We start from the raw sequence: 17,344 nt of genomic DNA, 5'->3' as shown, positions 1-17,344 counted from the left end.
AATGATAGAAAAGACACATATCAATTGATTTCAATTAGCTACAGGTTTTGAAGGCTCCTTACTAGAAAAAAATGTAGGCAGTCTGTGAATAATTCTGTCACACAGTACATCACATACATAGTGGCAAGAAGTGAGCCCCCAGTCACAGGTCCCTGGCGGTGGCACCTGCTACTGAGGCAATGAGAACACCCCTGTGGAAGATCTGAGACTGTTTAGTCATCACTGGGTAAATTGCTTCTGTTGACTAGAGCAGGAGGTATTTCCTTGGAATGTACCTCAGAAGAAATTCCTGCTCAGTATATTAATATTTTCAAACTGAATAAAAGGCACTGTTGCTTAAGCCATATATTTCTTGTCTCCAACTGTTAAAAAAAAATAAAAATATGGTTTTGAACACCTAGCTACTGCTACCCTAAGAAGGCTTCCTTGTTATCTCACAGTAATTTCACCTCTCCCTAAAAAAGCTTCACAAAAATTTCTTTTATCTGAAGCAGTCATCTCACCTTTATATCTATCTTTATATCCAAAATTATGAGTTAGTATAACAGTATGCATTATAAAATTATACCATTTACTTCAGACATCTCTGAACAGCTAAATCTTCAAACTATACAAAAATAAAGTGTATGAAATCTTACAAAAGGAGGACATTAAGACAATAATAGCTAATTCAAAAAATATAATAACTTATACACAGCAGTGAGCATAAGCAATGTAGTCTACGACAGCTTCCAATTAACAGGACCTCTGAAACATGTCTGAAACAAGCATCAGCTGGAATTGGAACATTCCCAAGCACAATAATGTTTCCAATTTATTATCTTTACCACAGTACAAACTTTCACAACCCAAATGTCCATTGTCTGTCAATCTGTAAACAAAAGCTACTATTCCCCCTCCTCATTTTGAGAGGTGAATTTTTTCAGTCTTCAGTGAAGTTTCACAACCATCTTGCATAAGGAATCAAGAGCCTGTTCTCTTGGTAATTTACTATTTTCTTTTTTTTTTTCTTTTTTTCTTTTTTTTTTGTTTGTTTCTCATACAGCCTGCAGTGAATTAAAATCACAGTGAAAGTCCTGGGAAAAAAATGATCTTTACAGCAGGACTTGAACCATTCTAATAATAAATGCATCTAACAAAGCTTCCCATAATAAAAGCATGACATTTCCATTTCCAGAAATCAAGTCAATTAGAAATGCTAAATTTTACTTAAAAACCCCAAAAGATCTAAAAGTGAAAAGATTCATCTTCTCAGTCAAATACAAGTCTTTCAGTTTCACTTGCAGAGACTGTTCCACTCTGTAAAATAGTAGTGCAATTCATTTAGTTCTACTTCTTTTATTTTCCATAAAGTCCAGTAGATAAATGTCCTATTTCTATGGAAAGATAGGAAGATGCTCCAGTAAACAAGAAACTTTGGCAAGCCCAGGAAGGCTTACTAGTCCATTAAAGCTTAGGAGTCCAGAGTGGCTTAAAAATGGTTTATGAATAAACTTTAAAAAGCTCAACAAATCAAAGTAAAAAAAAAAAAAAAAAAGCTGAAAAAGACAACCTAAAAAAATAAAGAAATAAATAGGCAGAAATGAATGTAAACTGTCTGAACGTTTTAATGATTTCTCATTGACAGCTGGCACAACCGTTGACAGTACAGTCATTAAATATAGGTGACCTACAGAGTATTCCATTGGGGCATCCACTCTGGGATGCTCAAATGGAATTACATTCCTAAAGATTTAAAAAATAGAGTTCTCATAATATTACTATAGGTTCTCTTCTGCCAACCTCACTTACACTTCTTCTTAAAGAGGTTTTTTATTTTTGATGGCTTTTTATTTTTTTCACCATTCTGGTAGAGGTCCTGTGGGATGCTGCTTATCCTGGGGACAGAAGCAGCTTCATGGCTGGGTTTGCTGTCACTGCCAGTCGAGGAGCACGAGGTGTGACGAGGCTTTGGGACGGGGATCCCAGTTGAAAGCTGGTTCATGCTGCAAGACTTCTCCAGGATTCCATTATAAACTTTGCTTGCAGGACTAAAGATCATGCTCTTAGTTTCTGCCATGCCTACACAGTCAGGAGAGCCCCTAGAAACATCTGCAGTCAGAGAAGAGGAGTCTCCCGTAGATGATTCCTCCAGTGAGAATTCTTCTGGTGATACTTTCTGAGGAGAAATTGTCTGGTACATCTCAAGACTTGCTGGAGGAGACTGTTTTCTTCCAATGGATGAATTTAAGGAGTCACATTCCGAACCTGTCTCCTGTACTTCCCTGAGTCAGAGCAGAGAGAAAAGAAAACATAATGAAACTACAATTGTCTTCATAGAGTTAAAAAGGAAATTAATTCAGAATCAATAACATTAGTCTAAAAGCACCACCCACAGTTTTCCTTAGTAGTTAATTAAACAAAAAAAAATTAAGTTAAACATTTTAAGTTACAACTTGCATTACATCATTTTATTATCTAAACTTAAGGGAATTAGTTTGTGCAATCTTGCTTTTGTGAGCAGCAGCATCCGCCCAGAAATAGTCATTTGTATTTCACTTCAAAGAACAAAGGCTATCTTTCTGGCACGTGAAGTCGGAAAAGTTATGAAATGAAAGAAGGAGATTTAAGCCTATCATATACAAAAAGTTTCTTCAGGACAAGTGTCCCTACCTTTCAACAAGCTCATTTGCTCCTTCCAAAAGGAATTTAACCTTTTCCTATGAGGCCATGTAACAAGAGTAGGTACACGCTCAACATGCTGTAAGAATTGTGTTACCATCCATCTCCTCTTCGCCCAGTAGCTGACATTGCTTTTGATCCTAGTTTCAGATGTAAGAGCCAGTAACATATTGTAATGGAGAATCAGGGTTAGTTCAGTGCACCCTGGATTGTAACATTACTTAACTGTACATGACATGCTAGCTATTTACATACACATACCAGACAAGAACTCTCTGCTCCACGTAGACTATATTAATTTATATTATCCTACAGATTACTTTAACTTTTGGCTTGGTTTAACCTCTAATTCTAAACTGTTAGTCTCAATAATCCTATCAAGAGTTGCAAGTGCTGTTTGCTAGTCTCCGTACCATTGTTTATCAGCAGAGAAGTAAATGGCTTCCTCCTCCTCTTCAGTTCGATAGAGAGCTGGGCAGCTCGACACAGAGAGGATGTCAGGGTCAGGGGAGTGCAGAGCGTGCTGAGACTGTGGAGATGATGGCACAACACTGCGTCTTGATCTACACAAGCTACTGCTTCTTGCCAGAGTGCTGGGAGCTTTTACAATGGACCCTGAGGCAGAGAAAAAGCAAACCAAAACCCTCCAAGTGACATTGATGTTAACAGTATCTACTCTGAAGACTAAGTAGCAGGTATCTGCTTCGGAGACAGTGACTTTTAAACAACTTTGACATTGCTTGACAGTTTCAGAGGAACAAAGACTGACACACCTCATACATTCTACAGTCAGATGAAGCAGCTAATCAAGATGCAACTGCAGAGATTTTGTGCCTGCCAAATACTACCCTGACCAAGTACACCAAAGCTCTGGCTCACTGTGCTCTCTTGAGAACAAAAAGAAAGATTCTACTGAAACTCCCAATGCTTCATAATCTAAAAACAGCGGTGCTGAAATTAGTATGTTACACAATGTCCTGCATTTTGTGTGGTGATTTGGAGGTTAGAAAAAAATGTAAAAGTTTTGCAATGTAGGTACGACTAACCAAACAGCCAACTGATATACACTACACTACTTGAAAAATAGGCTAGATAGAGAAGACCAATTTCATTTACACAACTTGACAGAAAATACATAATTCAACCTAACTTTAAGATCAAGAACTTTCTTTTAGATAACATTGTCTGTTGCCAGGCTAACTATGAATTTCTGGAAGTAAAAATACTAAGAATGGGTGGAGACGGCCACGCAAGACTTCATCAGCAAAGTACCCAACAGGAAGTGATAAACTCAAATGTTCCTAATCCAATTCCTCCTTCGAAAGATTATTAGGCAGCAATACTTGTACAGAAAAAAAACCTACAGACCTCTTTCCAGGCTAGCTGTTACAAGTCTCAGGATTTTCGCACTCCTCCTCAAACTGTCCCATGGAATGCAACACTGCTTACGTAAGATACACCACACCTTTACTGGTGTTCAAAATTGTTTAACAACCACAACACGCTAAAAATCCCTTCAATTATTTCTGTAGACAAGGATGTCTAGCCTGACAAAATACATTTTATTTTCTGCAATGCCAGTTTATCATCATATAAGCTACAGTTTCCCTTCCTAGAATCTCAGAAAAGGACAAGTAGTCCACTCTCTTTTAGTACAGGAAATCTAAACAGTACTTACTAAAAGGTGCAGTTACTTACTAAACTACTGACCGTAAAAGCACGTTAGGAGCTCAAAAATCATCTTGTGTAATTACAAAAAAAAAAAAAAAAAATCCTCAAAGAGCAAATGTGAACTGAGATAAGAGAGTAAGAATCTCTTTAGGAAATTTTGCTACAGGTCCAGGTAAATCAGATACCATCCTACTTACTGGCATAAAAATAAAAAAAAAACCAAACAAACAAACAAAAAAACAAACCAAGACTGCACCATCGGTGAATTTTCAGAGAAGTAACAAGCATTTTGATCCTTTGTAGGTGTATATACACAGGGATATGAAGAATTCAGCTATGACAATTGAACATGTAGAATTTTCCAGAGCAAATGAAGCTCACTAAATCAAGGAACCAGCTGAATCCTAATGAGTCAATGGAAAAATAGAAGTTTCACTACTACCTTCCAGCTGTAAGGACTTTTTTCCAGTGTCAGACACTATTTTTCAATCCATTTTTGTTCTTCAACTTGAGATTGACCAAACAGCTCTATTACTTGACACCATATAAGCCTATCAACGCAATTGCTCTGGCACAAAGAAGCCTGTCCAACAGACTTCAAATTTTGTCATTTCAAATTTTGTTTATGAGTCCAAAGGATGCTGGGGCCAGGCAATATCCCATTCCTTTAGATCCAGTGATGGAAATAGCCCCCTTCTTAAGTGACCTCCTGCACAGGGCATTTTGTCTGAAGCCTCATGACCAAGACGAGCCATTATGCTTCTGTCCTTCCTCGGTGTATTTGTTATTTCTGTCTAAAGGATGGGAATAATTCAGTATTTACTGAACTAACCTACAATAATTTGACTCCTCAACACTAGTTTCAACAACAGATCATTTAGCATATTTTCCTCATACAGTAAAGTTTCAGCTAAGTATGCTCTTACAAACAGTACAGTCCTTTTCGAATCGTAATTCCTTTGAATCAAGTGCACTTTCTTCTCTGGCTTCACTTCTAAGCAAGAGTTAAATGAGAAGAGTGACTAAAAAAACTCCCAAGTGTGAAGTTTTTTACACATATCCAAGTGTTGTCATTTTAGACCATCTGGAAAATCACGACAATAAATGGAGCTCTTCATTTTGAAATCAGACCACAGACTTCTCAATACAGAATTGGATGCTTAACTCTAGGAATCCATATTTCATTGGGTCTCCAATAAATTTGTTGCTAGGGTTTAAATCAAAGTATTTGCACTGAAGACAACTAGAGAAACAGTATTCCTTAAAAGTGATCAGAACTTGCAGTAAGTTGCAAGAGGATTAATGAACTTTTCACTGTGGTCTGCAGAAAAAAAGGTTGGTACATTAAGAAGAAAAACCAGTGCCCAAGGCATACTAAGTAAAGCCAGCAAAGTGGCGACCTTACGCTATTTTAAAATACAGTTTGAATTTCTTCTGAGAATCCCAGCCCTGGAAGAAAAATGTAGCCACATGATAGTTTGCCTTCCTACTCATTCCTCAGCTTCAAACAGCTTGTTTGAATAACTGCATGGGAGCTCATCTTTTCAATTTGCCTCTGGAGTCCAGTTAATCACAAGCTCCATGAAGCAGGCTCTTGTTCTGACACAATGACTCATGATGTAAGGGTGGTCTGAATCCCCAGTGTATTTCTTCTGATCATACTTTAACCAAAGCTGGACTTCTATCCCTCCAGAACTCTGCCTCTCCGATGGACACTCAAACAACCGACCCACTGTATCCAAACACAAACATTCCGTCTGAAAGCCTCCCTTGAACAACAACAGGATTTTGTTCCAACCACTAAAGAATGTGCACAAGGCTATGTAGCATGCGGCCTCCCAAAGGATGTGATCTTTCTCATAGCTCAAGGAACCCTGGACTAACCTCATCCCTTCCATCTGAGCTAACAAACTCAGCATTATTCATTACAAACTTTTGTTAAAGTAGCAATCCAAGGTTGACAACCACTTTCAAAACCTTAGCTGAATTTGCCCCACTCCCCCACTGAAACAAAAGAGAGGCTTTTTCTTCATGTTATCTTTACTGCAAAACTTTGCCATTTAAGTCCCACTGGAGCTAGTATCTGAAATCCTACAGAGAATTTTGGTCTTTTTGACTTTGATCTAATCCTGTTTGATTTCAGTACTCTTCTCCCACCTGATTTGAAAATCCCATGTCTCACAACTTTTCCCCTTTCTTTTTACTGAGCTCATCACTTACCATGAAACTGTGAAACTATTGGAGGAGTGTCTTCATCTAAGTCATCAACTCCCCCTGCAATTGGGTAGGGAGGAATGGAAACTCGAGGCATAACTACCCAGCTGTGATCAGAGTAGAGAGAGGAGGTCAAGCTTGGTAGCCCAGAATTGTGTGCGATTTGAAACCCACAAATCTTCTCAATCTGCTGCCATCGATAAAGACGCTCCCGCAAACACGTCGTCAACTCAGAGAGTGCTTTCCTGAAAAAAGGCACATATTAAAATTATATACACTGTACTTATTGATAAAGCAAAGCAACACATTCATTCCAGCATACCAGAAGAACCATTACAGCTGTTGAAATATTCACATTTTAGTATTTTTGAAATTGCTTTTGTAAAGTGCAAAACCACTAAGACACTCAATTCCGTAACTCTCCGGGAGTTCTGTTCCAGAAGCAAATAATCACAAAAGAATATGCATCCTGTCCCAGTAAACCTCTTACTTTGCTTCAAGAATTTTATGGTCCACTTCATCCAGGGAGGAGCTGTGTGCAACATGTAGTGTTCCAAATACAGTGCTTCTCTTCTTTTTTATCTTTTCTGCCTAAAAAGCAAAGTAAAGTGAAATGCATAAAACTAGTAATATACTTAACAGATGACAAAACATTAGCAATATTGACATGTAGCAAACAACAATTCAAAGAAAAGACACAAATGCTTATCTGCTTTGTGTTTACTATTTCATATCTCTAGCAACAAATCAGAAAAATTAAGTAGCTGAAGAATAATTTATTACCTCATCTTTAGCAATTGCTAATTGCATTTCTGCATGCTGTCTTTTGATATTGTAATATTGTACTTCAACTTCGTGTGTTAACTGAAGCCACTTCTGCAAAGCTTCAGGAACAGACCAATTACTTCTCAACTCAAACTCCTTCTCAGCCTTTTTTAAAGCCATGCGAACCTAGCAATCAAGAAGAAATGAAAGTGTCACCAAAAGTATCATTAGAACTAACAGGTGAACTATAAGCACCTTTATAGCCCACAGCAAAATAGCAAAGCTTGACAGAGTTTTGGTGTGTGCTGGTTGTTGTCAGGTATGCAGATCTGGCAGCTCTGAAATCTAGCATATGACCTTCCATATTTTTTCCGATGTTATACAGTCCCTAATTCAAAGTTTAAATATTTTTGTAAGATGATAATTTTTTTGGTACAACAAATCCAAGTTTATTGCTGCTCAGATGAAACAAAGCTACTCTCTCTTCTAATAACAAGATAAAATGAGCTTTTGTGTATTTTTTTTCTGTGAATCCCAAAATATTATGATAAGCTAATATACAAAGTTTACAGCTTCTAATATTTTCAGGATTATTTTACTAGATAATGGCATGACTGACAGACAATCATTAAGAACTCTTAGAATTTTTCCATTCAAATCCAGCATTTGGGGAATGCTGTTTTTAACACTACTGAGGATCTAATAAAACTAGGACCAATTTAAAGTCAACGCTAGATTTATTAACAGCTGGCAGGTACCTGTACTAACTCTTCCTCTGCATATTTGAGCCTGCTGAGCTCACATTCAGCTCCCTCTCTCAATTCCCTGAGGCGATGAGCTTCACGTTTTGCATCATTGATCTCATCCATCATTTTGCGCTCCAGATTTTGCTTTTCAACAGCAACGTTTCTATTCTCTTCTTGTGCCTTCTCAAGCCTTCAGAATTGAACAAAAAATATGAGAAAATATACAGCATATTTGTTAAAAGTTGTAGTCCTCAGGATAACAAAATGCATCCAGCAACAGGGCAATGGGCACAAACCAAAGCACATGAAGTTCCATCTGAACATCAGGAAACACTTTCACCATGAGAGTGACTGAACACTGGCACAGGTTGCCCAGAGAGGTGGTAGAGTCTCCATCCTTGGACATATTCAGAAGCCACCTGCACATGGTCCTAGGCAACCTGTTCTAGATGGACCTGCTTGAGCAGGAGGGGCTGGACAAGATGAACTCCAGAAGTCTCTTCCAACCTCAACCACTCTGCGATAATAAAGACTCTGCAAGCTTCGTGAATCAGCAGCAATTACATCACACAACGTGATATCCATGCCAGGCAAAATACCCAAACTTTTAAGTGAACTGTCATTAAAAGTGTAGTATCAAAATACAAATCTCTATAGACAACTGTGTTACAGGTGCACCACAGACTATCAGCTTTCACACTGCTATATATGCAATAGAAACTAAACAGCTCAGGTCTGTTTCAATCTTGACTATTTAACTATTTAAAATAAACTGTAATTATATGAAAACAACAATACATACATGTAAATCTGTAGGAAAAACTCAGCCTCTATTCTCTACCTTCATCCACAAGTTTGTATTGCCTGCTAAAATATCCAGGAGCAATCTCTACCCAAGAAATCAGCACCACTGAAATCACAATTGCCATACAAAGGGAAGAACACAATCCAAAGGCAGTTAATGCAAAAAACTTAAGACTATAAAGGATCTGCATTTATGTTTAACCTCAAAACAAAAGGACAACTTTTTTTTTTTTCTTTTAGGTTTTATACCTTTCCTGCAAGTCAAGAAGACTTTGCTCTGCTGTTTGGAGACTTTCTAAGTCCTTCATCATTTTTGTGATATGTTCTCTTGAGGTTCTGTTCTGTGTATATGCAAACCAGCAGCCTCCAAAACCAATAACTATAGAAACTGTTAATATAAAATCCTTCATCCAGTTGTGAGGGGGACCTGTGCAGAGAATAACACCATCATTAACTAGTTCATTGATACAGACAACAGATTAAGGCCTTCCCCCCCCTCTCCCCAGCCTAAAAGGTGACAGAACCTAATGCTAAACAGAATTCTAGCTCATTTACCTCAAACCACTTTCAACAACTGTCTTTCAAATGTATTCCACAGCATTTTCATACAACATAAGCAGGTCTGCTCTAATACAATTTACTTCATCTATACTAAAACATTCATTAGACTGAGAAAAGCTTACTAAACCCCTTCACAGTACATACTCAGTACCTTTACTTAGAGTTAAAATAGAGTTCCACAATTGCACTGCATCAGGCCAGTAGGAGGTGTAATTAGATTTGAGCAAGTTCTTTCCAGTCTGCACCCTCTTAAATACCCTATTCTGAGTTAAAAATGCACTTGGGAAAAATCAAAATGGTAACAGCAGCACTTTTTAAAAGTTGGATTGTCAAATTATCAAATTCAAGATTCACATAATACATCTTTGTTAATACAAATTTTAAAGTCGCTTGCACCTCTGTAAAGACAGTTTCTGTGAGCATTAAAGGTCTAACACAAAGTGACTCCAGCTCAGATCTGGCCTGAGTAGTTCAGGAGCACCTGACATGCACAGCACCAGAGCAGAGCTGTAACTGTGTGCAAGCAGGCATGCAGAGCGCTGGTGATGAGCTATGGACATGGCTGCATATGGTAAAATGGGCCAGATGTGGAACTCCTGCATTAAATTTAACTGCACTTAAACTCAGGTATGCACAAAACACAGGTGTTGGATTTGCATCACCATCTCATTTTTTCTTCTTGGGGAAAGTCATCCCCTCTCATTTCGGCATCCCAGCTGTACTGTCCAAGCTAACTGAGAAATGAATGTAACCTTAGCCATAAATGCAATTTAAACAGTCAAAAATATTTAGAGGACACTTCTTGTGACACAAAAGCCAACACCCATCTGTCAAGTGGGGTTATACTAAAATTTCTACATGATCTTACACACAGAAGTGAACCTTTGTTCTGCTCACAGCACCTAAATAACTTTTTTTAATTCATTGCAGAGTTCCACAACGCATGCCAAGCAATCCATCAGCACATCCACAAAATAGATAAGCTGTCCTATCTACACTATCAAGTGTCATGGAAAGTATGCTCTGTTGAATTCCTACAATCAAGAGATAAGAAAAAAACTCCAAAAAGTTACTAACGAGTGAGAGGTCCAAACAAAACAACATCCAAGGCTTTAAGCTGAAGCTTCTGTCTGTGACTCCGGTCAATTATTTTCAAGTGAGAGATCATGAAAGCATGTTCATTTACTGCTATCCTGTTAATGACAAAATGACAAAATAGACAAAATGTTACCTATTCCATAAACTATATTCAAAATCACTCTATGCAAAAAAGACATCAGTAGCATTTCCCACAGTTACACAGATTACAGCTATGCAATTAAGAGTGAGAAATACAATACAGCAGTAATGCTATAGAAATGCATATCAGCATGTGGCAAAAAAAGAAAATAAAGTCATTTAACTATTCTTTTCTTTTTGGAAAAAAAATAAACCCATTCTGCACAGTTAAAGGTATATTCACAGACTTGTGACACCAACTCCTAAATACATGCAATGCTCAGGTGTGGTATTTATGCTCCAGGAAAGGTATTTTAGAGTTACATAGCACTATATACCCATACAATAAATCAGAAGATGTTCAAAAGGAAGTTTGCTACCACATAGAATTATGTGACCTTTGATAAGGCCCACAAAAAGAAATAAAACTTTTAGGGAAGTTGCATTTTGAAATATTCTGGCAGAAAAAAAACTGCAGCCACCTCTTCAAAACTGCAAGGACACTTCTCTTTTCCTGCATTTGACTGTACCTTGTTTGAGTTTAGGTTCACATAGTTGTTCCTACCATTTAAACTAATGTAGCAACCTATGGAGAATTATCTGAAACTAATCCAGAAGATATATTTACCTGGGAAGTGTTGTTCCATTGACATTGCTGTCTCTAAAATTCTTTTCATATTGGGGCAATTCAACAAAATCTGAGAGCCACTGAAGAGTGTCCTCTTGAGTCCAGTTATGAACTGAAAGAAGAATTCAATTACCTTAGGTTTTTACTAAAAAATCAACAGCTCAGAAGACAAGCAGTAGAAAAGCAGGTTACAATAACCAGAAGAGCTTAGGCAAATATAATTCCAGAAAAATTAGCATTACCAAGGTGTTTCTGGCATTTTGCCTTTTTTATTACATGCTCCCCTGTGAAAGCCTAGGCAAACTATAAACAAACAAGCATGGAACCAATAGAAGTATTTCTTTACTAAAACTTTCACAGAACAATTGAGTCTTTTGCTTCAGTTTCAATCAGGACAGCATCTTGTGACTTTCAACTCCTTAAACTGATTCCAGCCCCTTTGTCCTCGCTACCCTTGCAGAACTAAACACACATCAGCTGGTGCTGTAACCATTTGAGGCAATGTACCAAGATCTTCCCCAGGATGATGCCTTAAGAACTTGTTTTGACAAGAATTTTCTTAGAGGCTTATGCCTTCTAACCACAAAATGGGAGCTGACAAGAGAAGGAGAGAGGAGACTGAAAGAAAACACCAAAAGACAGAAGAAATGTAACAGGAAAGCTATTAAATATCTCTCAAACATGCCCAAGAAAAGTGGAATAACATGCAAAAATACGAAAAAATACTAAAAATGTAGAGAATAATTAACAATTTTCCTTAATAACACCAACACTCTACATAAACATTCATAGCTACAGATGTGCTAAGAAAATACTACCCACAGATACTACCAAAAAAATAAAAATCACATTTCTGTCCCTTACAGAGCAGCTGCTGCAGTTTGCAGCTTCACTGACAAAACTGAAGGGAAATTGTTCACTCCATTTATAGTCTGCAAAAGTCTGTCTGCATAGGAAAGAAACAGGGATGGTCCCTTTCTGGACAGACATGTATTCAAATGAAAAATTGAGGGTTTTTTGAACATTTCTCTATCTAGCACTACCTTCATGTGACAGTGCTAGGCACAGATGATAGGACACATTCTCAGTGGTGACTTTTGCCAATAATCCTTTAGGAAGCACTGCTGAAAGCTTGACAGGTAAAGCTGCAGGCAATGGAAATTTTTATGAGTTCAAATTCATATTTCAGTTCACACTGTAAATGAAATAAGGACTTCTAGGTCTCTTGTCTACATTAGCACATCTGCAAAATAAGCTTAAACATTTTAGGATTATTATCATTCCTGATAGGTGGAGACAGAACACATTTCACAGACTCACAGCTTCAAAAACAAACTCGGTACAAACCTCTTGTAATCTATCCATATGAATGGCTACACAACCTCCCCAGTCTGCTGTCCCATTTCCTTCTGTCCCTCTAAGCTACAGTCAGGTATTGATTTGACACAGACTTGGTTTTGTCATATTACAATATCACAATTTACCACATTACTCTAAGATTTTATGCAAAATATCTGGGCTCCATTTATAAATAAGTAGTTTCCCCATTGCAAAAACTCTTAACACTGTTATGTGAATAATAAGCAATCCAATTTACAAATCATTCAAAGTCATTTTGGCTGGTCATTACAAGTATCAAAAGAGTGGTAAAATCCTCCAGAAAGATATCACCTTAACTGCATTCTAGAAATATGTTCATGACTGATCCAAAGTAAAAGCATTGTTTTGTTGTGACATGAGAAAAAGCCACCTAAAACAGCCACTGCACACTACAGACTATCACTGACACTACAGAACACTCCATTTCAGAAGCCACACAATTCACTGAGTTTGTAAATCATGGGCAAGGGTTAAAAATACCATTGAGACTTTTCACTTCTACTGATCAAAGAATTTTGTAGACACTCTGCCAAATTTTACATAAATTTATAGGTTTCTATAATCCAGTAGTAAGACTAAACATCCTGAAAGAAATTAGCTACACATTTAAGTGGTTTACCATAGAGCAAATCACATCTGTTGCACTGCTTAGACTGGTGTGATGTTTTCTTCATAGACTATCCATGAAATTTTCCCAGACAGATCAGTTACACTCTGGAAAAAGCACTTTATTATTCATTATTGTCACTGTATCAGATACCTCCATTAGTACAGAAACTGCAAAAAGAAGCAACCACAGTCTATCCTAAACTAGAACTGAAACTTGTACTCTCTGTACTCTTACACTGTTACTCATTTATTAAAAATAATATCAATTACTTCTTTATTTGTGTTGTGTCCTTTAACTGACCACTCAACCATTTAAGCTATGAATATATATTGCCATCTCTTACTCTGGGATGTCAACATCTGAATCTCTTTTCACATACATATTTTGCAAGAAATTTAGATTTATTATGTAAACTAATTCTTCATTCACAGAAGTCCAGTGTCAGTGCCCCCAGATGCCCAAATTTTGCAGGTGGACTCAGACTCTAAACTACACTGTTCTTACTTTCCTATGCTATCAATCAGTGAAAACGTTCAGACTGCTTCTTTTTGTTGTTAACTTCCATACACCATGTGTTGGTCAGGGATATTACTTGACTTGTCTCCACTAAGACTTCATGACATACAGATATGTTTGTTCTGCAACAGCATAAAGTACTGAAAAGCAAACTGGCCCTTCTCCACAAGCAGCACTGAAACATGACACGAGGCAAGTGTGATATTCACCAGGACCAGGTGTACTGAAGGGCAAGCAAGGCAGCTGAAACTCATCTTGATCAGCACTGCCAATTAGAAGGTGCCAATTCACACCAATTAGCTGAGGCTGTAATTTTTCCTTAGTTTATCACCAAAAAAGAAAGCAGTATACTTCAGACAGCAGAGTAGCAATCCACAATTACTGTAACTTAAATGCATTTAGCATTACAGAGTAATTATAACATTCTTCTCTCTCACAACTCTTTTTACAAAGAGATACCTTCAGAGAGAGGATGTCAGCAACATGTTTTGGGCAGGCAGGTATAGAAGAGCAGTACTCAGTCTCTAGCCCTCCATCAGCTATTTTATTCAACCACAAGTTTGAGTTTTGGGGGTTTTTTTCTACTTCTTTTCAACTCTTCTACCAACATACCTGAAGGTGAAGACAGCAAAAGTAGCTTTAACTGGGCCTGTATGAAAGTTTCTCATTATTAACCCATAGTAATTAAAAGATCAGGCTATTTATCAGTTTCTTGTGTTACATTTATCTTCATGTTAAATTTATCATATCACACAAAAGGATTCAAAACTTAGTTTCTAGGACCTTCAGCAGTAACATCAGCAGTATGCAGCATTATGTAACTAACTCATCCTTAGCCAAGCCCTGCTTGCATTCATTTCCAACCTCCAGATATTTAAAACCTGAGACAGCAAATGATTAGAGAGCAAGGCAACCACAACATGTTTGTGGTATGCAGTTTAGTCCCAGTTGCTGCAAGAACACTTGTGCAGTAGTACATCAGAATACAACAGGTGATCACACATCCAAATATAGAGCCATTTTTGTAGCTTTTTACCCTAACAAATAATGTACCAGGCTTTAGTTCACCTCCTGTTTTCTACAAGAGGGAAAGAGAATTAAAGGGGAAAAAAGGTACACATAGAAGGCAAGAAGGTTTTTCTGTATTATAGGGCAGTCCATAGGAGATACTATACATTAAAGCTCAAATATGCCATAATGGTAAAAAAAAAAACTTTCTTTTTTAGGTTGTTTGTAGCAACTAGGTTTTGATAGGATTCAAATTAGTCTGACAATAGCCAAGCATTTATGAACAGTTTTTACTTGGCTATAAAATCAAGTCCCAAGGGACAATTCTGCATCACTAAGGATGCAGCATCCAGCCCTACTCACTGAGACAGGTCAGAGAACCACCCAGCTGAAGGCTCTGGACTGATTTTACAGCCCTCTTGCTACTAAGACTAAATACCTACACCCTGCTCTCCAGAGAGCAAATTCACACAACCACAGCCCATTACAGGGGCAAAGAGAGACAGCAGGTGCCACTGAGTGAGAGAACCTCCAGAGATAACTGTACAAAGACTGCTATTCAGACATCAATAAATACTGCTGAGCAGATGAACAGTCCCCTTTTCCACACTCAAAACTACTACCTCTTCAAGGCCTTTGCAGAAAAAATACTACACCTTTGATATTAACCTAACAGTAGCTATTAAGTTTGTTACTTGTGAATAGCTGAAAGGCTCTGCAGTACATGTATAATACTGCTTATTTATAAGAGGAGACAAAGAATACCATACAACAAGCATGTACACAGGCATTTACATTGAAAGAAAAGTAACAACAGTAATAGAAGTCAGAAGACTCTCAGAGAGAAGTGTTTTCTACATTTTAAACAGCTATGATAGTTCACAGTCACTCCTCTAAACAGAGCAGTCTGTAGAATTAGATTTTTAAAAATTCAAAGGTCATAAAAAGCACATTCTAACTACGCTAAATTAAATTATAGTCTTTTTTAGTACCAAAGGAGTCCTTTAAACTGAGTGGCAACACAGCAACAAGAGGCTAGATGCTGATTCAAGCTATGATATTACTCCTGCCATGCAGGTAAAACCTGTAACATCCTTGAACTTCCTTTAATTTGCACCAGCCTAGACTATGCCTTAAGGATTCTGCACCAGGCAGGGACATCAAAAACCTGCCCAGTGCCAGAAATACAAAAAAGCAGTATTTTGAAGCCCCTTCTTTTATTAGGCAATTTTTAGAGCTTTGAATGCAGCCAATCCTCAGTGTTACATTCAGTGTATAAAATCCTTTTCAATTATTTAAAAGCAACCTCTACTTTCCTTAGTCCTAAAAAGAGACATCAAACAGCAATGACATTTTTTTGCTTTCTTCCCTCACATCTTATCTGTCTTGCACCACCAATTGTTAAACAAAGAACACCTTTGAGCTATTTGACAAATATTTAAGACAAACATCCACATAAAGCAAGCTTTATGGCCAAGAATAGGCAAATTCTACTCAGCATAAACTACGCAGCAGTAGATCCTGAAGATGTTTCTGTATATACTGTCAGGAGCAATAGAGTTAGCAATTCTCACACAGATACCTCAGCAGATTGGTTAAAAGTCTCAAATTACTGATACTATCATTTACACTACCTTCCATCCTCTTATTTAATGTAGTCAAATTGCTGTAAACTAGTGGCACATAAAAACAAATAAATCAAAAATTCCTAAAACATATAAAGGAATGGCAACATATTCCATGTTACCTAAAATCAAATTAAAGCAGTTCATTTTCTGAGGGGCTTCATGCTTTCTAACAGTCATCAGACCACTGGTAACACTGCTCAGGAGTCTCACTCTAAAGGTCTCCCTCTGGTGCAATTTTAGTTCTCTCAGCAGGATATATAAATAAAGCCACTATAAGCAGACACAATGAGATGAGACTTTCCTCTCCAAGTCTTTTGAGTCTTACTCACTACATTCAAGAACACTGGAATAAAGATATACACAACAGATGAACTATACTTCTAGAATCACTATAGCCTAAATTTTTAACAGTTACTCGTGACTTACACCTACAGTTTTGAGGAAATAATTCTTTCGGATAATTTAGTTGCAATACTTTCAGGGAACAGGATCTTCAGTGAGTAAGTATTTAAGGAATATTTGAAGAGATAAGGCCAAAATTTACTGGTTAAAACAGAAAATTTACAACATTCCAAACACTCCATGCATTACCTCAGAGTGCAGTTAAGTGACTTCCTGCATTAGCAGAATGAACCAATGCCATATTCCTGGATTCATTCCCCTCCTGCTCTTACTTTCAGTTGTTTGACCCATACCAAGTTTTAGATCTCTCTATGCTCACCATTAGAGCAAGCTGTGGTTTAGGTATTCTCAAATTTAGCAGTCCTTTTACAAACATGTGCAGTTTCCCCTCCCCCTCCAATTGGAGGCACAAAGGGTAAAGATCACAAACCGAGATAGGAACAATTTACTGGAAACAGCAATGAGATAAGAAAATGAACAATAAGAGCAACAATACAATAACAAAAGGTATAAGAAAACTAAACTACTCACA

General features: G+C 37.4%; 1 protein-coding gene across 2 annotated transcripts in view; it reads right to left on the bottom strand.

The window, feature by feature from the left end:
* Window positions 1-1,589: 1,589 nt before the first annotated feature.
* STIM2 (stromal interaction molecule 2) overlaps window positions 1,590-17,344 on the bottom strand; it is a 63,049-nt gene continuing 47,294 nt past the window's right edge. The window contains exons 4-13 of one of the 2 annotated variants that reach the window (XM_063157755.1): window positions 11,269-11,380; window positions 10,500-10,615; window positions 9,111-9,288; window positions 8,070-8,247; window positions 7,330-7,497; window positions 7,037-7,137; window positions 6,553-6,791; window positions 3,075-3,276; window positions 2,653-2,801; window positions 2,092-2,264 (exon numbers count right to left, since the gene is read on the bottom strand). In XM_063157755.1, the coding sequence (XP_063013825.1) occupies window positions 2,227-2,264; window positions 2,653-2,801; window positions 3,075-3,276; window positions 6,553-6,791; window positions 7,037-7,137; window positions 7,330-7,497; window positions 8,070-8,247; window positions 9,111-9,288; window positions 10,500-10,615; window positions 11,269-11,380 (1,481 nt within the window). In that variant the 3' untranslated portion in view covers window positions 2,092-2,226. Of the gene's footprint in view, window positions 2,265-2,652; window positions 2,802-3,074; window positions 3,277-6,552; window positions 6,792-7,036; window positions 7,138-7,329; window positions 7,498-8,069; window positions 8,248-9,110; window positions 9,289-10,499; window positions 10,616-11,268; window positions 11,381-17,344 lie in introns of both variants that reach the window. The other variant, XM_063157753.1, reaches the window with a different exon arrangement.

Source organism: Melospiza melodia, chromosome 5 (assembly GCF_035770615.1).
Source record: "Melospiza melodia melodia isolate bMelMel2 chromosome 5, bMelMel2.pri, whole genome shotgun sequence".
Taxonomy (NCBI): Eukaryota; Metazoa; Chordata; class Aves; order Passeriformes; family Passerellidae; genus Melospiza; species Melospiza melodia.
This window is presented reverse-complemented; position numbering and strand designations above follow the sequence as displayed.